The 25,756-nt window shown below is 35.1% G+C and overlaps 1 protein-coding gene across 5 annotated transcripts in view; it reads left to right on the top strand.

Moving 5' to 3' along the window:
- Positions 1 to 25,756, top strand: part of rhea (Talin_middle and talin-RS domain-containing protein rhea) — a 771,509-nt gene that overhangs the window by 378,365 nt on the left and 367,388 nt on the right. For all 5 annotated transcript variants that reach the window (XM_090388755.1, XM_090388752.1, XM_090388753.1 and 2 more), the window contains exons 19-23: positions 9,099 to 9,252; positions 13,093 to 13,194; positions 15,629 to 15,796; positions 21,781 to 21,882; positions 21,972 to 22,199. In XM_090388755.1, the coding sequence (XP_090244881.1) occupies positions 9,099 to 9,252; positions 13,093 to 13,194; positions 15,629 to 15,796; positions 21,781 to 21,882; positions 21,972 to 22,199 (754 nt within the window). The remainder of the gene's footprint in view (positions 1 to 9,098; positions 9,253 to 13,092; positions 13,195 to 15,628; positions 15,797 to 21,780; positions 21,883 to 21,971; positions 22,200 to 25,756) is intronic.

The raw sequence follows: 25,756 nt of genomic DNA, 5'->3' as shown, positions 1-25,756 counted from the left end.
AAGAAAATTTCCTTCTTATTATTAGTATTATTGTGAATAAGCTGTCAGTGGTTTAATTTTGTGAATTGAACTGTCTGGTATTTCTCCCCCCCAGGAAAGTGCCTTGCTTATTCAGGACATCACTCTTAATACTGTTTTTACTATTTCAAGAAAGGGAGGTGCAAGGGCTTTTATTAATATCATTGAGGAGGTCCTAAAGATTCAAGGAAATTTCTAATTGGGGAGGGAGTTAAGGGAGTCATTGGAATGATACAGGTTAGTGACATGGGTCAAAATTACACTTTAACTTCTTTGTGAATACTTGTGTGCCCAACTTAATTACCTTATGCTCAGATGGGGACATTGAAATAGGTGCAGAAACCACTAGTAGTCACATACAACATGCATGAACCAGATTGTTTCCTGGTGGGAAAGTCATCATTTAGCAGGTATAAGGGTATGCATCAGGTTTGTAAAATCCCATAAAATACAAAATTTAATTTGACTGTATAATAATACCAGTAGTGAACTTCTTATCATGAATATCAATGAAGGCTTTCAATAAAGAATGTTTATTTTTTGAAAACAACCACATTGCTTGCTATTTCTACCTGAGCTGCAGAATTTAAGATCAGTTCAAGCTGCATTACATAGTAACTGCACAGTTGACTCGTGCGCACATGTGATCTTGGCAGTCAGTCAGTTTTATGCCTGTTCAGTTTTGCCTACGTCACAATGGACATGGCATACAAGGAACAGTATGGTGCCCTCAAAATTTGTTTCTGTCTCAAGAAATTATCTTCTGACGCTTATGAAATGTTAAAAGGTGCATATAGTGAATCTATATTTCCATATAGTACAACTCACAGGTAGTTTAGAATGTATAAAAATGGATGGCATTCAATCACAAAAATTGATGATCCTCAGCCTCCAACCACAGAAACCATAAACACTGCTTCTGTAATTGGGTGAGTAGATTGTTGTTTAACAGTAAGGCAACCGACAGAGATGTTGACATTATCAGTGAAAAGCATGCACGATATTCTCCATGGCCATTTGCATATGACACGTGTTTGTGCATGCTGGATTCCAAGGCAAGTTTCACCTGAATTTAACCTACAGCAAGTTCACATGGATGTTTGTCTGGAGCTGCAACAGATGCTTTCTGAAGATGGTGAGGTTCTGCACAAGATGATAACAACAGATGAGATGTGGTTTCGGCATTTCTACCTAGAGAGTAAGCAAAAAAGCTCCATTTCGAATTCTGTGTCATTGCCAACAACAAAAAAACAAAAGTTGTGGCTTCTGCAGGAAAGGTTATGGTGATCTATATTTTTTGACATTCAAGGATTGGTTTGCCAACATGTTTTACCATGTCATACAACTGTTATGGGACTTTATTACAGAACTGTATGGCACACTTTGCAGGATCACATTTATCCTGCTAAAATGGGTATTGTCCAAAGAGATTTCTGTGTTCATGGAAAAAGACAAGAATTTAATTTCAAGACATTGCACTGTAATGCTGGGACCATTGTTGTTTTGTGTATTCATCAATGATGAAGATGAAGGTATATCAGGATTAACGTCCAAGTTTGCGAATGATACAAAGGTTGGCAGGGTTGTTAACGACAGTAAAGACAGTATGCTACTCCAACTGGATCTAGACAAGTTGGGCAAATGGGCTGAGAATTATCAACTGAAGCTTAACATTGACAAATGCAAAGTACTGCATATGGGTAGCAATAACCCAAGAGAAACATACCAGCTGTGCGGTACTACACTCAGGGAAGTGGAAAGTGAAAAAAACTTGGGGGTAATTGTGCAGTCAAATATGAAGTTTGCTGAGCAGTGTAGATGGGCTGCCAGGGCAGGTCTTGGAGTCTTGTCAATGATATATAGGAAGTTTGCTAGTAGCAGGGACAGGGGGTGATTATCCCATTGTACAAGGCAATGATTGGGCCACATCTAGCGTACTGTGTACAGGTCTGGAAGCCTCATTTTTGGAACGATGTAGAGTTGCTAGAATGAGTACAAAGAAGGGCAACAAGATTGATGAGGGGGAACAAAGGGGTGCTCTTACCATAAAAAGGCTTAAATTCTGCAAATTGCAGCACCTGAAGAGTAGGCCCCAACCAGAATGCTGATGGGATTCTTCCTCTTGCTCAGATTAAGAACCTGAGGGGGCATAGATTCAAATTGAGGAAAGACAGTTGTAGAATAGATGTGCGGAAATTTGCCTTTAGCCAGTGTGTGGTTAATTGGTGGAACAGACTTCCATCTTTTGTTGTGGAAGTTGATAGCCTAAATAAATTTGAGGCTGACCTGGGCAGGCATTTGGAATGAATGGAGGGCTGAAATGGGAGGTTTTTTTTTTTTTTTTTTGCTTAATGCTGCATAAGCTTTCTTTCTTGCATCGCATGTCTCTACTAATGCTAATGGGGTGAGGTAGGGCTTTATTAACTTGCAAAACAACTATATGCTATTGAGTATGGGTTTGTTATGGGAGTTATTCAAGGTATACATTGTTTTGTTCCAGCAGAGAAGTTTCACGAAAGAAAGATTGCACAATGGATAACAAAAGAGGTTGAGAAAATGGAAAATGCACAGGGCAATAGACTATTGTGAAAATTTTTAAGAGTGTTATCAATGCATAACTAAGATACCCTGGTCCTCCAGGTTGGGGGTTGCTGCAATGGGCTAGCTCCTCGTTCAGTGTAAAAAATACACAAATGTTAAACGACCTACAAATGAAAATGAAAACGGACTGCACTTTCGGAAATGACTCAGCAAACGGAAAAGGACAATGATTTTGTGATGCTGGAATCTTCAAGGTCTTTCAACTAAAAGAAACTTTCTTCCAGATAAACTGCAAAAATTCAATTCAGACATCATTGTGTTATTGGAGACAAATAAAAATGGAAGTGGAGAGGAAATAATAGGAGAATACTACCATTTTTGGAGTGGAGTCGATAAGAGAGCAAGAGCAGGAGTTTCTATTGCTGTTAAAGAGAAATTGAGACATAACATCAAAAACTGGAAATTTATTAATGAAAGAATGATCTCATTGTAATTGACAATGTATGGGAGAGAAATATGTATTTTGGGAATATATGCCCCGACTAATGACATTGCTGCTACCTTGAAGGATGAATTTTGGTAGGATCTGAGAGAACTAATATAAAAAATCCCTAAGAACAAAGAGATATTTTTAATGGGTGATTTCAATGCAAGAGTAGGAACTGAACAAAATAGCAAAGTTATTGGAAGATTTGGAGAGAAAGAGAAGAATAACAACAGAGATAGACTACTCAATCTTTATGAACAGTTCGACTTGAGAATAGACAACACATTTTTCCAACACAAGGATATCCATAAATATACTTGGTAGCAGGAAACAAGACAAATTAGACCAGTTATAAATTACATTATTTCAAAACATTCAGGGACATATGTATTGAAAGATTTCAGAGTTTATAGAGGAGCCGAATGTGGATCTGATCATTTTCTTATTAAAACAACACTGAGGTGGAACTGGATTAAGAAAATAAGAGTGGACACCCAACGATGCAGGGAGGGAGAAATGCTACAAGTGGATCAATTTAATGTTGAACTACTTCAGGACGACAGTATTAGAAACAACTTCACCCGGAGATTGGATGCTGCAATTAACATAGAGATAAAAGGTAATACTGAAGAAATCTACGAATATTTAAAAAATATTGTAAAAAAAAAAAAAAAAAAAAATAGCTCATGAAATCCTAGGCAAAAAGAAGAGCCAAGGACCAAAAAAGACCTGGATTACAGAGAAAGTAAGAGCTGCTGTAGAGGAAAAAAAACTTGCATATCAGAAATGGCTGGGTGAAAGGAATGATGCATATAGGAACATTTATGTTGAAAAGAAGAAAATAGCCAATCAGTTGGTAGTAGATGCAAAAAATTAAGAATGGGAAAGGAAATGCACGATGTTAATAGTAAATTGGGCTTCAAGCGATCAGCAGAATCGTGGAAAGTCCTTAAAGACTTGAGAAAACAGTTAAATTAACTGCTAACTGGTTTGCAGTTAATACCTTTGAAAGACTGGATGGAGTACTATGAAGGACTTTTAAAAGAAGACTGGGAAGAGTTCAAGACTATGGAGGATTTCGGTGTGGAAGACTTGAGCTTAAAAGTTTCTGTTAGGGAAGTGGAACTCTTACTAAAGGAGGGACTGGCAAATCACCTGGACCTGGAGGAGTTTATATGGAACTTGTGAAATACGGAGGAAGAGGAGTGGCTGCTTTGATACAAAAACTGTTAAATGGTATACTGAGAGGAGAAGAAATAACGAAACAAATGACAACAGGATATATTACATCAATTTATAAGAAGGGTGATTGGAAAAGCTGTTCAAATTACAGAGGAATATGCATCCTGAATCCGCTGTTAAAGATTCTTGGAAAATGAATCAGGAACCATTTAGAAGCCTGAATCGAGGTGTCAGAAGAACAGAGTGGTTTTTCTGCCCGGAGGTCATGTATAGATTATATCTCAACAGTACGACAGATCCTTGAAAAATGCCAATCAAAAGGAAAAGAAATCTTTATGATTTTCATTGACCTTAAAAAGACATATGACAGTGTTCCAAGAAAACTCTTGTGGGAAGCACTGAAAGAGGCAAATGTTGGTGGACAATTGATTAATGTTATTAAAACAATTTACAAAAATAATAGATGCAGACTTAAAGTGGGATCAGCTTTGTCACCTGAATTCCACACTTCAAAAGGCTTATTACAAGGCTGTTGCATGTCACCAACACTTTTCAAAATTTATATCGACATCTACCTGAGATCCTGGTCAAAAAAATGCAATAAAATGGGATTTCCGATCATTAAGAGCATCTGTATTCACAATTTACTTTTCACAGACGATCAGGTGGTGACAGTACAAGACTTAGAAGATGCAGACTATGCATGTCGTCAATTGTTTGAGGAATATAAATGATGGGGTCTAAAAATCAATTTTAGCAAGACTGAAATTTTGTCTTCAGGATAAGGACACATTCTAAATATCGAAGGTTTTAAAATCAAAAAGTTGATAAATTCAAATATTTGGGATCAATCTTACAATCTTGGCATGTCAAATTCTAATCTATGGAGCAGAAATATTCTAAATAAAACAAAGAAACATATATTTCAAACAATTGTACAAAGTCTTTTATTGTATGGAGCAGAAACCTGGACATTGAATAGGCGAGGGGAAAACAAATTGCTTGCTCTCTACAGAAATTGATTTTTGGAGATGCCCAGCAAGAACTTTTAGAAGAGACAGAAAATGGAATGAAGACATAAGAGAGAAAATGGAAGTGAAAAAAAATATTATTGACACTATCAAAGAAAAGCATTTAACATGGTATGGACATGTAAAATGGATGCAAGAAACCATTATCCAAAAGCTATCCTGGAATGGATACCTCCTGGAAGAAGGAGGACATGGATGGATGGATGGATGGAGTACGGGAGTGCATGACAGTCCGAAGAAATACAGATCAAGACACCTTGAACCGCACTTTATGGCAGGAAAAAAATTCCTACCAAAAAATAACTTGTAGGCTGAGAAAACCCATTGTAAATGGAAACACTCCTCTTGAAGAAGAAGATCGATCCATAACAGATTTATAAGAGTATTATAAATGTATATGTAACAAAATCACTGATGTGGTAAGAGAGAGGAAAACTGAATACACAACATTGTTAGAAGAGAGAGGTAAAAACGGCAGGTGTTCTTTTCTTATGTGAATACAAAAAGATGAGAGTGAACCTGATAGGCCCTTACTTGATCAAAGTGGAAGAATCACAGAAAGTCCAGCAGAAGTGGCAGAAAAGTTGGATAAATATTTTGAAATGATCATCACAGTTGAAATGTTATTCAGACTGAGGAAACAGTGACAAGAGGTCAGACTGCTATAAATTAAATGATATGGCAATATCAGAGAAGAGTATCAGCAAAGCCACTGAAGCTGATTGAAGGGATTGCTCCAGGAGTGAACAGTATATGTTCTGTTGTAATAAAAAAGACTGCATCAGCCACTGGATGTTAACATATACATACAGGATGATATAGGAGCATCTTGATAGGAATGTTATCCTTAATGGATCACACTGAACTTGTGAAGGGCAAGCCTTGCCCAACCAATATAGTTAATTATTATGATGAAGTCTTAAAGCAGTTGGGTGCAAGGAACTCTTCTTCTTTAATGCTGCCGAATGGCGTTTATGACTTCGTTTTGATATTGTTCTCTGTCTAGCGCTGCGTGTAGAATTTGTGCTGTTGTCATGTGAAGCCAGGTGTTGATGTTATCTAGCCATGCCATTTTCGGTCTGCCTGGGCGTTTCTTGCCTTCGATCTTTCCCTCCAGGATGAGTGGTAGTAGGTGATATTTTTGTTGGTTCCTAGCGATGTGACCTAGGTATTTGCATTTCCTGCTGATGACGGTTTTGAGCAGGTCCCGTTCCGTGTGCATGTCCTGCAGGACCTGTGCGTTGGTTATCTTGGCTGTCCACGGAATTTTCAGCATTCTTCGGTAGAGCCACATTTCGAAGGCCTGGAGCTTTTTTGTAGTGGCTGATGTTAGAGTCCAGGTTTCTACACCGTAGAGCAGTATTGGCCAGATGTAGCATTTCAATGTGTGTAATTTGAGCACGATGTTCAAGCTTCTGTCGGTGAGGAGGGTTCTCCATTTGGTGAATGCCTGCCTGGCTTGTTCAATTCTGCTTTTGATTTCGGCGTCATGGTTCAGCTGGTCATCAATGAGTACTCCGAGATACTTGAAGCGGTGTATTTGCTCTAATTTTTCGTTGTTTAGTTTGATCGTGATTTTGCTTGCAGTCCTGCTGACCTTCATCACCTTTGTTTTCTTTTTGTTGATTCGTAGCCCCCATGCTTGGCTTTCTATGTCCACTTCGTTCAAGATGGTCTGTAAATCTTGTTCTGAATCCGCTATTAGTGCTGTGTCATCGGCATATCTTAAGTTATTGATGTAATGTCCGTTAACTTTTATGCCGATGTTCTTGTCAGCCAGTGTTTGGTCGAAGATCATTTCCGAATAGATGTTAAAAAGAATGGGAGATAATGGACAGCCTTGCCGGACGCCTTTTTTTATTGGAATTGGGTCTGTCAGATCGTTGTCATAGCGAAGCCGGGCTGTTTGATTCCAGTAGAGAGTTGTAATAAAGTTGATATCATTGTTTTCAAGCCCAAGTTTTCTCAGTCGGTCAATTAGGCGGTCGTGGTCTACTGAATCGAAGGCTTTCTCGTAGTCAATAAAACATATATACACGTCTTTTTGATGTTCATAGCACCTTTGTAGCAATATTTGTAAACAGAAAATTGCTTCTCTGGTGCCTAGTCCCCTGCAGAATCCAAGGAACAACAAGGAACAACTTTGAATATTTACATAGGCTTCTTTAAAACTTTTGATAAGATTTCCCATAAATGGCTATTATATTAAATGGAGCAAATTGGTATTATTGGTAAGACCGTCTTTGGATCAGAGATTGGCTAAAAGATAGGAGACAGAATAGTCATAAATAGATTTATGAATAGTGGACCAGTGCAGGAAGTGGAGTCTGCGATTGGTATTGGGGTCACTCCTGTTTCTAATCTTCCTTTGTTATATTGGAGGGAGTACAGGGAAAGTTATCAAACTTTTCTGATGATTTAAAGAAAGAAGTGTAGTTAATGACCAGAACTAGGTCATTTTGCTTGAAAATGACTTAGATTGTTCACAGATGGGCTGAAAATTTTCAGCTAAAGTTTAATCTTTCTAAATGTTAAGCTTTTTTCACCTGGGGAAGAGGGTTCAGAGGATAACCAGGTTGATGAGGGTTGCTAATTAATGTCTATAGGAAGAATGGCTGAGAAAGTGGTATCAGTAAAGTTTGGCAACTGGACATCTTGGGGAGGGGCAGGCCTTAATCTATTTAAGATCCTGAAGAGAAGATCAGTAAAATGAACAAGAGAGGTATGTTTTGATTTGTTAGAGAAACAAGAGCGAGGATCCACAAATATAAAATACTGGGAGTAACAGAAGGCCAGATTTCATGAAGCTTGACATCGGGCAATTGTTATAGATCATTGGAATTATCTGCCACAGTAGTTGTGGCGGAGTTTTTGGTAAAGCACAAAACAGAACTGGATAGTTATTTTTAAGTAATAGTGAAAGCATCAGTTCTTGAAGTGATTTTTTTTTTTTTTAAATGGATGCAATGTTACTTTTATCCTTTAACATCGATCATGTGGAAAGGATACAGAGAAGAGCAATTGGATTTATTTTAGCCGCCATAAGGGAGAGGTTTTCTTGCATACACAAGGGGGGGGGGAGAGAGAGAGAGAGAGAGAGAGAGAGAGAGAGAGAGAGAGAGAGAGAGAGAGAGAGAGAGAGAGAGAGAGAGAGAGAGAGAGAGAGAGAGAGAGAACAAATTAGCAAGCAAAAAAAGGAGAAATCGGGCATCTGTGTTGGTGACATAATTCAGAGGTTACCATTTGGTGGACTATAGTGCCCTGCCATGATTTTTTCTGAACCATGAGTAATCAGAAGCCATCTGCAATTAATTGCACATAAGGAATTATTTTATTTTTTCATTTTTGTAAATTCTCTTAATTTGACATTATTTTAAAAATCAGTCACCCGTTGTACTGAATGCACTTTTCTCTGTGTTCTGTAATAAGTTTTGTAAAATGAAAAAATATGTTATCGTAATATATACTTGATGATTCATTTATTTTATGCAAAAAAGCAATCTGGATCATGAAGTGTCACTTTTTTCTGATGTGGATCTCAAAGAAAACCACTTTGTAATTCGTGCTTTAACCTGTTCAGTACCACAAATAGGTATAGACAGGGTACAGTGAGCTCCTGGTTTTCTGTGTGTGTTGGGGGGGGGGGAGTTATCTAAACAATTTGCTATGGCTCCAGGCAGGTCAGTTTTTTCATGCCCTGTTTAGAACAAACTTATCCTTGATGCTGGCAGTCACTTGGAACTTGTTCGTCATCTTTCAAATCTCACTCATTGCTGTTATATAATTACTTTTTTAAAATTTTTATTTTCCTCATTTATTTGCATTTTTTTTTTCCCCAGAACAACAAACCTCTCAGAGATGTCAAAAGATGTTAAGATGATTGCAGCATTAATGGATGATGATGACCAAGGAGGAAAATTACTGGATGCTGCACGTAATCTTTGTGTTGCCTTTTATGATTTATTGAAAGCTGCAGAACCAGAAACTAAAGAAGTAAGTATCATTACAAATGAATATCTCATCCTAGCAATTGTCTTATGATTTCCTTCTTTACAGAATAATTTAAAAGTTGGTTTGCTTCCCAACTTTTTGAAAGCTATAACATTGTGAAGTTTAAATGATAAGTACATCTCAGTGCAAAAATGACCTGTCATGCAGTATGCAAATACGTATTAACAAAATTCCAAATCATTAGTGGGTGGAAAATGATTTTGTGATAACTGGGAGGAAAATGGAAGAAAAATTGTTGAATTTAAAAGTAAATAAGGCACATGGGGCTGATTGATTCTATCCACTTATATTAAAAGATGTAGAAAAAGATATAAGCAGACTTTCAGCCATAATTATAAGTGCATCCTTGGAATCAGGGGGGAATATGTAGATGTCTCCCCTATTCACAAAGGGGATCAGAGGGCAATGTGAGTAATTATAGATCTGTAATCTTGACTTCTGTTCCAGGAAACATAATGGAGTCAGTGGTCAAAGAAGTAATAATGGATCATCTTGACAGGATTGCAGTTATACATCAATCACAAAATGGATTTGTTAAGACCTTGTCTGACCAATCTGATTAGCTGCCATGATGCAGTAACAGAGAAACTGGATGGCAAAAATAATTTTGAAATCATATACTTATTTCAGTAAAGCTTTTGATACTGTTACACATGAAAGATTGATATACAAGTTGAAGCAGTGTAGCATTTGCTATGAATAAAGGGATGGTTGAGTGGCAGGAGACAGTGTTTATTAATGAGCACTCAATTTCTTGGATAAATGTTATTAGTAAAGTTCTTCAGGTTTCTGTGCTGGTCCCTTTATTGTTTTTAATTGTTTATTAACAATATTGATGAAGGCATACAAAGCTTAATGTCTAACTTTGCTGATGATATTAATATTGTTGGAGTGGTTAATCAGGGTATGCTACTGCAACAAAACCCACAAGAATTAGACAAATGTTCTGAGAAGCATTGGTTGGGGTTTCCCATTGGTAATGGGAAGATACTGCATATGGACAGCATTAATCCCAAAATACATATAGTTTTTTAGTATCATACTCAAGGTAGTGGTGAATGAAAAAGATCTGGAGTAATTGTATAGTCCTGTGTGAAGTTCTTTGAGCAGTGCAGATAGGTTGCTAGGATAGGTCTTGGAGTTCCCTCAGGGATATACAGGAATTTTGCATAGGGATAAGGAGTTGATAAACTTGTTTTATATAAGATAATTGTTAGATTGCATCATCAGTAGTGCATACTGGTCTGAAAACCTCATTTTAGGAAGCAAGGTTGCTCTTCTCTGTACCCGTTGGAACGGGTGGAGAAAAAAAAAATAAAAGTTTAGTTAGGAGCACGAAAGAGTACTCTTACCAAGAAAGACGTCATATCCAGCAGTTATTCTACTGGAAACCAGACAGTTGATGTAAATATGATTGAAGAGTTTAAAAGAAACTGATCAAGGAGTTTAGGGCTTTAAATGGATTGAATAAATTAAATTCTAACGGCATCCTTACTCTTGCTCAGACAACTCATGTAAGGGGACGTAAATTTAAATTGAAAAAGATGGTCGGAGAATACATGTGCAAAAATTTGTTTTCAGCCAGAGAGTAATTGATTGTTCAAACAAACTTCCATCTGGTTCTGTGGAATTGGATATTTCTGAATAGAGTTTAGGAACAATTAGACAGATTATTAGAGGGGACAAATAGATTTTGCAGGTAGCCTTTTGTTTTGGCTGATGGCATATAATACATCAGCCAAATCTGTTTCTTCTTTGCAATATTTGCTAATACTGTGTCTCATGAAAACAGTAGGTTTTTGTTAAAAGCCTAGTTTGTTAAAGATCTTTGAAAGAAGAAACAGATTTTGTATTTTAAACCCATGGTGAGGTAATGTTGTTAGACTTTGAAATAGAAGTAGCTTGTATAACTTGAACACACCAAAGTAATGCATTCTTCACATACAGCAAATATTTCGTTTCAGAAATTGCCTTAATCTTTTAAAATCTTCAGACGCTGTGATTAAAACATGTTTTCCTGAACAGTGATTAGCCCCTTCCTGGAACATTTTTTTTCAGAAAATGTGCCGTAACGGATCAACTTCTTTTATATTACAGATTAAAAGTATGCATCATGCGAATACTCATTGTATAATTTTTTGTGTTTTTTATAAATATTTTAGTAGAAAATACATGGGAGTAATTTACCCATTTGGGCTATCCAGAGTTACCTTGTGTATTCCAAAAAGCTTGCAAGTTATACAAATTTTTAAAATAAATTAGCACTTGAGCTAAAAGAAAGGAACAGAAAAATACTCTTCACTAATCATTATATAAATAAATTTAAAAAATCAAGTGGAACGCATAAGCAGTAACCTTCCACCACAAGCAATAATTGTGAACTAACTACATTCTGACACACGGCTGCTGCAAGTGGATAGTCGAGGTGAGTGTCGCTTATGGGCGGCAGTTCAAGAGGGTCCAGAAATATTTTTCAATATAGTTTTCTAATTGGTTAACGCTTATCAATATTCAGCATTTAGGATGGCAAATTTTATTTTGGTTCAAATAGGAACATAGGAACACGTAGGAACATGCACTATTGTTCTGACATTGCTGTACAATAAGTAAATATAAGTAAAATGAAAGCCAGCCATCTGCTGCCAGACATAAAGAAATCCCAAGAAATCTCGGGACTTATCTAGCTAATGCAAAATTAGCAAGATACCCAAGAAAATATGTTTCAATCCTAAATTTGGAGGTATTATTGTCTGCTTCGGGTATTATTGTATCCCGAGATATTTTGTTTAGTTCCAAATAACTTTTAAAACTAAAAACGAGATATCTCAGGATAATCCATGAAGGGGTTAAGAAATGTTTTCCTGAATCATCTGTCCCCCCCCCCCCCAGATTTGTTGATGTGGAAATGCATTTTACTTACTTGAATTAATTTTATAGTATAAACCAGAGCTGTGATGCTCAATATGTTCTGCATTGATCTCAATATTTGTAAAAGAATAAGAGAAGTTTTTCTAAATATAATACGTAGATACTCTCCAGAAATTAAAATGAATATAACATTACAGTAAAAATTAAACTGAAAACAATTGAAAAATCAAAAATATTACATTACAGTAAAAAATAAATTGAAAATAATTTTAAAAATTTTAATTGAACACAATTAAAAAAACCAATTGAACACAATTAAAAAAAAACCCACTTGAACGCAATTAAAAATTAAATAAAAAATTAACTAAAAGAATTTAACTTAAATTTTTCAAAACGATTTTTTTCCTCAAAGCTGACAATGCTTTTTGATCATATGTTGTGATCACAGGAATGAAAATTATGGAATATGTGTGAACATAATCTGTAATTTTTATTCCTGTGATCACGGCATATGGTCGAAAAGCATTGTCAGCTTTAGGAAGGAAAATCATTTTGCAAAATTTGTTAAATTCTTTTAGTTAATTTTTAATTGCATTCAATTGGTTTTTTAATTGTGTTCAATTAAATTTTTTTTAAATTGTTTTCCATTTATTTTTTACTGTAATGTAATATTTTCGATTTTTTAATTGTTTTCAATTTAATTTTTTACTGTAATGTCATGTTCATTTTAATTTCTGGAGAGGATAATCTGGAAGTATTTAACGTATGATATTGAGGTAAACTTATTCTTTTACAAATATTGAATTAATTTTATATACCTTTGCATACTTTTATTTACATACATATCATCATAATTTTGTGTACCTTTTACTAATTTATTGACTGACTCAAATTAATATTTAATGATTTCACTTAATTGCATGAGGATATTTCTAATTTTTAATTATTTTTTAGCCACGCCAAAATCTCTTAAATGCTGCTAGTAGAGTTGGAGAAGCAAGTCATGCAGTCTTGCGAACTATTGGAGAAGAGGATGCCATTGATAAGGAAATTCAGGTAAAAGTTAACTGAAATCATTTTTAATTTGATGCAATATAACCTTCTTTTTCAGTTGTGATAGTAGATCTAAAATGTTTAATAAATTCAAACATGTCATGAAAGTGAAATGTTTCTTATTCAAAATTGAATATTAATAGAATAATAAGAGACAGTTTTTACAGTAGTACTGTACTTGCATAAGAGAGTTCTTGCTTCATGTTTTTTTGCTGTTTTCCCCAATCTCTTTGTTATTTTCTATATATGTTAAAATAACATTCAATCTGCTATATACAAAATTAATATATGTAATATTTCTCTAGCTTGAAATTTAGTAATTTATTTTCTTTAAATACTTGAGATATTTTCTACCATTTTTTCCCCTCTTTCGTGTTCTTTGCTGTTAACATAGTATAGCAGAATTATGTAAGAGCTCTACTATTGATATTCTTGACTTTTTTTTCTAGGCTTCAACCTTCTTAAACTGGTAGCTTTAAATTTTTTTTTAAAACTCAAATTAGATTGAATTATTTTTTTCCATACTGAATAAATATATCAATAACAGGAAATGTCATAATTTACATAAAATTTAATATTATAAACACAAATATTATTAATAAAAAATTAGCATCCATAAGTATGGACAAACAATTCTTGATAAAATAGGGAGAAAAAAATCAACAAAAATAAAAAAGAAAATTATTCTTTGTAAATAAAATTATTAAACTCTTTCAAAATTTGCTGATTTGGAAAAAAATTAGGGAAGCATTCAAGAAAGTAATTGTAGAAGCTACTGGGCTATGTATACCAACTAAGAAATACTGTTCAATGCTTAGACCTAAATATATGTCGGATGAACTAATGAGACTCCATGAAGGAGAAGAAAAATGCCTCTGATGAATATAATTATCAGGTGATGCAGAAGCCTATGGTAGATATAAACTAGTTTGCAATTAAGTCAAAAAGTAGGTTAGTCAAGCTAAGACAGATTATAAGAAGTCTTTGACAAAGGAAGGAAAGAAAAGCAGCAAAGACTTGTTTACTTATGTAAACACTAGAAGGAAGAGGATGAATTGCATTTGGTCCATTTGATATCAGTGGTTTAACTGTTTGATCCTGGTTGGATTGCTGACAAACTGAATCGATATATTGCATCTACATTCACAAATGAGAAATTCTAACAGGGAGCTAAATGATTTTGTGATAAATGAGAGAAAACTGGAAGAAAAATATTGAAGCTAAACATAAAAAGGCATCACTGGTGGATGGATTCTATCCATTTATATTAAGGGAGGCAGAAAAGGAGGTAAGCAAACCTTTAGTCATTATTATGAGAGCATATTTTGATTCAGAGGAGTTTGTGTTGACGGGAGATGTGCCAATGTATCCTCAATTCATAAGGGGATTTAAAGGGTGACATAAGTAATTACAGACTTATTAGCTAATTTCTGTTCAGGGAAAATAATGGAGTCACTGGTTAAAGATATAATGTGGGACCATATAGACAGGAATGCAGTTATACTGCAGTCACAGCAAGGATTTGTTAAGGGGTGATCTTGACTGACCAACATCATTGGATACTATGATGCAGTAACAAAGGAGCTGGATGCAAAAAATTATTTTTATATCATATACTTGGATTTTGGGAAAGCTTTTAATACTGTTGCACATAAAAGACTGCTGCTCAACTTGGAGTAGTGTAGCATTAATGGCAAGTTGCTGCTATTGATAAAGGGATGGTTGAAACCATTTAAATTCCATAGGAAGTGAAAGTAAAAAATTAAGTATATGAATGATAAGACTATGCCCTGAGGAAGAAGTGCACTGCTCTTTCCCTTGTTGTCTTCTGTAAAAACTGCATAAAAATAAACTATAATGTAATATCAATAACCAAGGGTCTAAATGTAGGACTTTTGAGTGATGATAAACACATTGAAAGTCCTGTGTTTAGACTCTTGGTTATCGATATTACATTATAGTTTCTTTTTATGCAGTTTTTACAGATGACAACCATGGAAAGAGCAGTGCACTTCTTCCCCAGGGCATGATCTTATTCATTCATGTAGTTAATTTTTTACTTTCACTTTTATTTCCTATGGAATTTAAATGATAATTATGGATCTTAAGAGGTGAGTACTGGGAAATAAACTTTTGCTAAAAAAATTTAATGAATTTAATTTACCAAAAGTAAAATTATTGACCCTTGATCCTACTGTCTTGGCATTGTATGTTCTGTAATAACATTTAAAATATTTAACTGCATATTTTTATTAGTTCAAGATATTTCTGATTTCTTTGTTAATATTAAAATTTTTAATTTCTTTGTGACAATGCAATTAACTCACAGTTAAGTAAATATTCTGTTAATCTCTATATTTGTATATAATCTTCCATCAATAGGAAATAACCCTGCAGACTGTATCTGATTATACAGTTTGTTTTGTTTTCCTTTTAGGATATTCTTTTAGGATTGGCCAAAAGGGTGGCTAATGCAACAGCAAATCTTGTGCTAAAGGCTAAAAATGTTGCTAGTAAATGTGATGATCAGGCATTACAAAACAAAGTTATTACTGCTGCAACCCAGTGTGCACTCACAACTTCACAACTTGTTGCCTGTGCAAAGGTAACCTTTGAACTTATGATTGTATGAAGGATATGTAATATATTTTTGTGAATGGCCTAAATTGTATTTAGAATATTTTAAATTTGAATATCTATAGTATGAACATCATCAAAGTATACTTTTTTCCATATTGCCTGAATATAAGCTGCATCCCCAAAATCACTTTGTCCTGAGATAAAAAAAAAAAAAAAAAAAAAAAGAAGCATGTGTATAATTTTTGACATGAAATAACATGCCCATATGCAGAACTAACCCAACTTTCATTTCTAGATCATGCTAATTGAGAAATCTATAAATGTAGAATATTTGAAAAATAAATTGATTGGGAGGCAAGGAACTATGAATGCCATTATTTTCTCATGATCACTGATTTTGGGAATGTTGAAATATGAATTCCTTACAAGACAGTATCAACTTATCATTACATTAGAACACTACAGTATTGTTCAAAATTCTACATGCAACAATCACAACAACTCACAGCAAGGAAGTCATTGCTTTCTGTAGTGATATACATTAATAAGGCAGGCTAATTTGAATTTTTGAGTTGACAAGAGGCTTTCATTAGTTTGAAAATGCATCACACGTAATCCACTAATTGGCAATATCGATTTTAAAATCAATGTACTACTTAATCAATGCTTAAACATTATCTCTTGGCATGTAGAACATCTAAGTCCAGCTCCAAAAACCAGACATTGTTAATATTTGGTTCCCCCTCCCCTCAAGTAACAATAAACTTATTCTCTGAGTAGCACTGTTGAATGGCTGACTTGTTCTGATACAATTATGTTTAAGTTAAATAATATTTAATATAAAGCTTCCAAAAATTCACCAAGTAGCTTGCTTCTCCACTGTATGTTCACTGTATGAATGAGCATCTTCCATGTTTGGTTTTCATTCAACTTCCAACAATTCTAAGTAAATGAATCTTATGAATTCTCAATAGAAAGTCTGCTGACCATCAAATAAAATGTGCTCATTTATACAATGAGTACATAGTGAAAATGCAAGGTATAGTTAACAGATATATTTCTAAAACAACTATAGTATTACACATGGATAAGAGTTTTTATTTCTAAATGAATAAATAAACAGGTGTTGAAGGATGCTCTTGGCAGCCCCTCAACACCTAATAACTTACAGTACAGGAATTAATAACCATATAATTGAGTGTTTTTGAATTGTCACTTAAAAAGAATTAATACATACTATAATTATAGTTGTTTTATTTTTAATATACTGTGGCTCAGTTAGTCACAGTATATTAAAATGTTAGTCTTGGTGGGCATGGCATAATTTTATTTGCATAGAATACAGCAAAAATCAAGTTTTTAGGGGTGATGCAGTTTTATTTAAAACAGAACAGCATCTACTACTATGCATTAATAGATGTCTGTTCTGTTTATTCACTCTGCAATTACTGCTTATTGTCATTCTCCTCTCTCAGCGATTGTTACTAAAACAAACACATGCTCTCTTCACCAAATTCTCATGGCGACTACATCAACAATTATACTTGTTTATTTATTATTCTATGTTCTGCATATTATTTCAGCTTTTCTTGTGTACTGTTTTAAGCAGGTGCACTTGTACTTATCTCTGAAGATTCTTTCATTTATACAAGGTATTTTCTTTTCAAAAGTTAACCATTTCCACAGTATGTATTTATATATATGTTTTTTGCTTGCAGGTCCCAGGAGTACATATGTGTATCTACATTTTTCTAGGTCATTTCAGATATACCTTTCAAATGAAGCATCTGTTTGTTTATGAATTGTTTTAAAAATCTTACAGTACATGCTTCAATCTATTATCCATGTTTCCAAGTAATTATATACAGAGTTTACAATAGATGGCAGCATGAAAATATAATTGGAGGAGAAGAAGATTATACCTGTTGGCCATTGTTGTCATGATCTGATTTGGGTTTACAGAGGTCAGAATCACTGGAATTCAGATCCAGAAATTGATGAAGTTGATTCATGTAAACATGAATGTAGTAAACTGTTTAAAATGTGACAGTTCAGAAATGCTGTAATTTAAAAGTTTTTGGATTTTAGAGAGGTATACCTGGCATTTGAATAATTTTGTAGAAGTACATTTCAATGAATATTAACATAACTGAACTTATTACATTTTTAAACATATATGCAGAAATCAAAATACATGTCCTAAAACAAACACTTCTCTGTGTTATGGTTTTCAGATGACTGTTGAGGAATGCTGTTAGTCCCTCCAGTGACAGTGGCAGCATTCACGCTTTATTTGAGAAATTACTACATTTGTCCATGTAGCCAATGCAAGAAATATCATTCTTAATCAGATAAAATCACCCGTTAGGCGAATCCAGTAGTCATTAAAAACTGAAGCCAGTTTTTAATGAACATAAACAAACATCATAAACAAACATCGGGTAGGCCTATGAGCAACTATGTTTTAGTTTTCAAAATAATGTAGGCCATACTCTTCCATTTGGTTGCTCTTCCATTTACTAACTATGTTTTAGGCAGTGAACAGAGGTATCAAATCTAGATGAGCAACCAAATGGTAGATGAGAAGAAAACTAATGATTGTAAATGTAACTTATGTTATCTGTATGTCAAACCCCTATTAGGTATGTAGGCCGCACAAGCACAATATTATAATGTGACAATAAACTGAGTACTATGTAATAATTGCCAATGAGCCAAATTCTGATTGCTGTCACCATCACTGCGGGGCGCCTCCGTAGCCAGGTGGGCAGGAGCAGCAGTGCGTAGCACACGCTTCTTGATTAGACCGGGGTTTGAGCCCATGCCCACCGGATGCGAAAAGGTCAGAGAATGACCACCGCATATCCCCGGAGCAATATGGCCTTAGTTGGTAATGCTCCTAAAAATCAAATAACCAACAATAGCAAACACCGTCACTGCAGGGATGACATTATTTTCAGGTGGTCATTTGTAAACCTAATGCAGAGAGAGGCATTGTTTTAGGAAACTTAATTTCATCATTAACTTGTGTTGAAATGGTATCTCATTTCTTATCATATTGTAATAAGCAGCATTTAACCTGTATTATAATAGCTTTGCCAAAAGGCTAATTGGACATTTTGTTTAATAGATGAGACTTCTGTGACAGCCTGTGTCTGACCTAACTAGTCCCTCATCAGGTAAAAGGTGGTCTTAATGACAAAACTCAGAACAGATAGCCTTAGCTGTAGAATTAACCCCAGAGAAACGTACCAACTGTGTGGTACTACACTTAAGGTGGTAGAAAATGAAAAAGACCTGGGAGTAATTGTGCAGGCAGATATGAAGTTTTCTGAGCAATGCAGACAGGCTGCCAGGGCAGGTCATGGGGTTTTGTCAATGATATATAGGAATTTTGCTAGCAGGGAAAAGGAGGTGATTATCCCTCTGTATAAGGCAATGGTCAGGCCACGCCTTGTGTACTGTGTACAGGTCTGGAGGCCTCATTTTAGGAAGGATGTAGATTTACTTGAGCGTGTACAGAGAAGGGCAACAAGATTGGTGAGGGGAATGAAGGGATCCTCTTATCAAGAGAGGCTTAAGTTTTGCAAATTGCAGTGGCTGGAGACTAGGCACCTGCGCGGTGATCGGATTGAGGTGTATAAGGCCTTGAATGGGTTCAACACGCTGAATTCTGATGGGATCCTTCCACTTGTTCAGATTACGAACCTAAGGGGGCATAAATTCAAATTAAGAAAAGACAGATGTAGATTAGATGTGCGGAAATTTGCCTTTAGCCAGCGGGTGGTTAATTGCTGGAACAAACTTCCATCTGTCGTTGTGGAAGTTGATAGGGTGAATAAATTTAAGGAGGAACTGGACAGGCATTTGGAGGGAATGGTGTGATTTTTTTTTTTTTTTTGGCTGATGCTGCATAAGCTCATACATTTGCTTTCTTGCATCACATGCCACTGCTACTACTACTTCATTGTAAATGTTGGACATAGCCTCTTTCTGTTCATAGCTGTGAATAAACTGGATTTGCTAATTGTTGCATCAGTTTAACGTTGTTAGTACAGGAATACCTCGCATAGCTTGGTTAATTCGTGCCAGAAATATACAGCGCTATGCGAAACTGCACTGATCGAGGTATTATTAGTATGTATTTTAATGCAATGCGTTCTGACAATTTGATTATATGGGTTGAGTTGCAAAAATATATGGGTGTTTGTTTACTATAAATTGATGCACACGAAGTTCTTGCAAAAAAAGAAACTAAAATGATAAAAATGAAAAATACTAGTAAGTACAGTAAAAATGATTTTTATTGCAGTATGTACATATCAAAAGAATATAAGTGAAGTATGTACTGTATTTTTATTTTGAAAAATAACTGATCAGCTTAGTTATTCACAGTTTTTTTCTTTTTATCTGCATACATCTCTTTATAACATCGAATGTCATTAACGCCTGCCTTACTTTCATACCTCGTTCGATGTTTGGATCTAGAAGAACACTCAGGGCCATTACATTTCTTCTTTCCACTCATATTTGCGTATAATGGTGTAACATTTTTAAAAAATAATCTTTAATAAAAATACACAGCAAAAAATATTTGTACAGCTTACGCACAATCAACGACCTCACCGCTCGGAATCTAGAGTGTTTACTAATGTATGAATGCTAGCAGAGTCCGTATATAATGGGAGTTTTGACAACAGTCAGAATGGCCTTGAATCCATAACGCATTGGTCTATGTGCTGGCATTATAATACATATATACATATCAAATGTATTGTGCGTAACGCAGTTAATTTTTTTTTCAATTTGTAAACCATGCTGTAGCGAAACCCGTGCTGTTCGAAACTGTGCTATGCGAGGTATTCCTGTATTAGTATTAGTAGTGCCAGTGATGCAAGAAAGCAAGTTTATAAAGCACCAGCCAAAAAAAAAAAACCTCTATCTCACAGCTCCTCCAGTAATTTGTCTAGTTCTTCTTTCCGTTTATTCAAACTATCTTTCCAGAACAACAGATGGAAATTTGTTCCAACAATCAACTGACTGAAGGCAAACTTCTGCACATCTGTCCTGCAGCCAGCAGGTGGTTGATTGTTATTCATAATTTTGACAGATGTCCCTTTGAATAATGCTGAAGCAGAATGTTGAATATCACATTGACATGATTAAAAAATACCCACAACAACATGAGCAATATGTGAAATAAAAATTAAACAGTGATCATTGAGCCCATCTCATTGGAAGGCCACAAGACATCATTGCTTATAGCATCACTGCATTTCAAATGTTTAACAGTATGCAACATAACTGACAGAAAACTATTGGTGCCTCAGTGCAGTAGATCTACCGTTAGGCAGTGAAAAATCGAAACATAGCAGCTAAGAGCACTCATAATGCTCACCGCTAATGAAAAATAATTTAGGTTAGAAACTGCTTTGTTTTAATTTGGCTTCAGCATTATTTGAGGGGTGGTGGTCTAAAGTTTTTCCTAATTGGCTTGAAATTTGATGTATATTGACATTTAATGTATTCTAAATTACTGTATTCCTTCTGCAACACTCTTATTCTTAACACCATGCAACATCCTTATTTCTCTCCCCTCCCACCTCTCGATTGTTTCTTTATGTATAGTACTGGTTTTCTTGTATTTGCATCTTACTTGGCTTATCCAATCCACTGATCTTCTCTTAATTTAATATACACGTATGCGTAGTGCAAATTAATTATGTGCATCATATACATTTATGTGCTTCATATACATTACATGTGCAGCATATGTGTGCACATGTAATGTATATGGAGCACTTAACTTTAAATTATAGTGAAACAAAGAGCAAGAATTAAGCAATGTTAATGAAATAGATGTTGATTAATCAAAGGAATTATTATATCAGAAAAAGATTCATCTCTGTGCGTAATTTTAACTATGATGATATAAAATCTACTTCTAAGAATTTCCATATCTTGTTTTATATAATAGCTGTATTTATTTTAAAAAAATTACTGCTTTAGGTAGTGGCACCAACCATCAGTAATCCAACTTGTCAACAGCAACTCATAGAGGCTGCCAAAGAAGTCTCTAGAGCAGTAGAAAGCATTGCAGCAATTTGTCAGGTGTGTTATTTCCTTGTGATTATCTGTTTTACTTGATTTTTATGAAAAATATAATCTCTTATTTATTGTGATTACTGTTTTTAATATAGGAAGCAACTCAAGATGAAAATTTATTGAAAGACATGGGAAGTGCAGCTCTGCAGGTTGATGATGCTTTGAATGACCTGCTCAATCACATTCGTACTTTATCTAAACAGCGTTCCCAAGCATCTGTTCATGATGGGGCTGTCGATACTATCCTTGATGCTACAGATAAACTCTTCAGCAGCACAGGAGATGCTGCAGAAATGGTACGGCAAGCTAAAATATTAGCAAAGGTAAGGAAAAAAGTATTTCACATAATTATTAAAGATACAAAGAATGCTTGTTTCATTACTTGTTAGATTGCACAGATTGTTTCTTTTATTCAGTTTTCCTTTAATGTTCTTGTAATTTTGTCTTTGTAAGAAATGTTTATTTGCCAGTTAAGAATAATTAGAAGGCCATAAAACATTTATCAAACCTACCACCATAGCAGCTATTGCTTTTGATTATAACTAAAAATATTTTGATAGATTTCAGTTGTATTTCGGGTACAAAGGAATGCACGTGTTGGACAAGATTTTGTAGCTGTGGTGAACGCTAAGTTTTTATTTATATTTAGCCATTTTATTGACTTAATTGTTATATTAAATTCTTTTCTATAAGTAGCTTTATAGTCATAGTCAATAAGTAAATAGCTATAAGTAGCTTTATAGTCCTTGGTTTATTTTGAATTTAGATAGCGATTTTGAAAGTTAATACTAAGTGTCCATAGATTTTCCCATTCGTAACTTGCCGCCATTGTTATATGATACGGAATAGCATACCATATACCCAAACTTGATAGTGTAAGGTTTAACGTAAAACTAGATAGCGAATGTAGCACTGTATTAGAAATCTCTTAGCTTAGGTTAGTATTATCAATTAATCAATTAAAAATTTATTAATCTTATTAAATTTCATTATTAATTAAATTGTACTCAAACAGAATCATGACCCAGACTAGAGCAGAAAAGCAATGAGCACAAAGTAGCTGTAGTACTGTGGTTTGGGGGAGAACCAAAGTGGGTGATTCTCTAATGCATCAATCTAAAACAAAATGTGCAAAATGTGAAATGTTTGCAGACCTGTCTATAACAGGACATGATCTTGCCAAGGAGGATGTCTTTATGTGTGCTAGGTGCAGAGACCGTGAAGAAATTAGGCACCAACTCAGCATTCTGATGGGCATCTATGAGAGTGTGAGGTGTAGGGTAGATGCAGTCGAAGAAATTAATATGAGGGGCCCTTAAAGCTGCCCTCTCAGCTGCCCAACTCAGTGCCAGAGCTCACTCCTGTTCATCAGGCAACACAGCGGCAATCTCCAAGGCAGAATGTGCTGGTCCCACAGGAGCTAGTTATTGTCGATGACTATTGTCAAGGAGACAGGGAATATATTATGCAAAAAGAATAGGTGGAACAGGACCATGTTCCACCTATTCTTTAGGTGGAACATGGTCATTGTAGTGCAAATAATATCATCTTTTAAGGGCACAAAAGGTGCTAATATCATCTTTTAAAGGCACAAAAGGTACGTTGGCACTAATGACCTTAAGAGTAAGAGATCTGAAGATTTACTTAACAAGCGCAGATCAATGTTGAAAAAAAGTCCTGAGTTAGGGTTAATTTTGAAAGTGTCTGCAATTCTGCCCAAACATAATAGGAGGGAGTATATGATGCGAGCCTTCTCAATCAGTTATGCCCTGGAGAGATTGTGCAAGGCTCATGGGATAGAATTTTTTTAGCATGGTCTGTGCTAGCTAACAGGAGAGATTGCTTCTACAGGGATGGGATACACTTAAATAGAAAGGGTGCAAGAATATTTGCCGATGCTATCGAGGCAGTGTTAGGTGGAAAACTGCTAGCTTGAGGATTCACAGACTAAAAGATTAACAGTAGCCGCAGGCAGCGGCGAAAATGATTCATGCAATGTTTCTATTGTAATGAGCAGCAGCTTGCCGGGGATTTCAAGAGCTGCTGGGAGTCATCATTGAACAAATAAATACATGGGCTGTGTTAGGGTAACTAAGAGTAAGAACAGGTGCATGTATACTTGTATGTACACCAGTGCTAGAAGTATAGTTAATAAATTTGATGAATTTGAAGTGCTGATCAAGACATCAAAGGCAGATATTGTTAGGATATCAGAGACATGGTGTCACACAGATATAAGCAGTGCAGAATTGGAATTTGGGAAGTACAATGTGTACAGAAAGGATAGACATGGTAGGAAGGGAGGAGGGGTTATATTCTTAGTTAAGAAACACACAAAGTCTAAGGAAGTGCATCCAGTTGATATGGGTGGACTGTGCAATGTTGAGTCAGTTTCGTGTAACATAAGCACTGGGAAAGGGAAAATGAGAATAGGAGTGCATTACAGGCCTAATAACTCTGATGAGTACAATGAACAATTGTGCAGAGACATAGTGGCCCAGTAAATCATTACATCTTGTAATGGGAGATTTTAACTTTCCAGGTATTGACTGGAACTTGTGAGTTGGTCACTTGCATGCTAGTAAGACTTTGGTGGATTTAAATGGAGGATTGTTTTCTACAGCAACATGATCAATGGGCAACCATAGGGAGTAGTACTCTTGATCTGATTATCAGCAGTGATTATTAATGCATTAAGAATTTCCACTAGGTGGTAGTATTCACAGTATACTGATGTGGGATTTACTTAAAGATGTAACTACCATCAAGGGTAGTTACATCATTTTTCAAGAATTTTTGTTTTCGTAAAGGTGACTACAATGGTCTCAGACAGTTTTCAAACTCTGTACAGTGGGATCAACTGATGATGTTTAAAACAGCGAATTCTAAATGGGAAGCCTTCAAGGGACTAATCTTAGAAGCTACTAGGCTTTTCATACCAACTAAGAAATACTGTCCAAGATTTAGGCCTAAATTGATATCAAATGAACTAATGGAGCTCGTGGCAGAGAAGAAAAATGACATCAATTTAGACCTAAACCTAAATTGATGTCAAATGAACTAATGGGGCTCGTGGCAGAGAAGAAAAATGTGTGCAATGCATATAAATTATCAGTTGACATAGAAGCCTTTTGCAGATATAAGCTAGTCTGTGATCAAGTCACAAAGGAGATTAGGCAAGCGAAGGCTGACTACGAGAAATACTTGGCAAAGGATGCAAAAAAAACAGCAAAACGTTCTTCACAGTTGATTTCAAATTGTTGGGTAGTAAGTGGCTAATGTAGAACAATCTTCAGACATTTCTTCTCCTGCCACACCCCATGTACGTCCTACCATTTGATATAAAATAATTACTCTGTAATACTTATACTTGAACAGTAAGTAAGAGATCCCACCATTGAGTAAAGTCAGTTCAATTGAAGAAGACATAGAAATTTGTCACATTAGTTGTGTTTTGAATTGTTAAGCTATCCCGTAGTCAGTAAATTCTGAAACTGATTGGATTAAATTGTGCTTAAATTTTGGGTGAACACCATGTGCTCCACACCTTTGTAGCAGTTTGGAACATTCAAAAATTGTTTCAAGGAAGTACAACCTTAGATGACTCGCCCTTTGCAATGATGTTACAATAAAATAGTATTGGTATCATAATGGCATATATGAATTTTTACGTTATTTTAAAATTTAACAAACTGAATCATTGTTATGTTATTGGATATCGTTACATTGTGATTTTAATTCCTAGCTCAGATTCATTCTAATAATACTTATGAATAATATGAGAGTGGCAGAAAACTCCACCTAGGTTTCCCACATAGCTAATAGTTTCTAGTTAGTATGTGTGCAGTAGTGTTTCTATGGACATTCAAATATCCATAGA

Source organism: Mastigoproctus giganteus, chromosome 14 (genome assembly GCF_048544385.1).
Source record: "Mastigoproctus giganteus isolate SK-2022 chromosome 14, ASM4854438v1, whole genome shotgun sequence".
Lineage (NCBI taxonomy): Eukaryota > Metazoa > Arthropoda > Arachnida > Uropygi > Thelyphonidae > Mastigoproctus > Mastigoproctus giganteus.
Note: the sequence above shows the minus strand (reverse complement) of the source record. Positions and strands in the feature narration are given on the sequence as shown.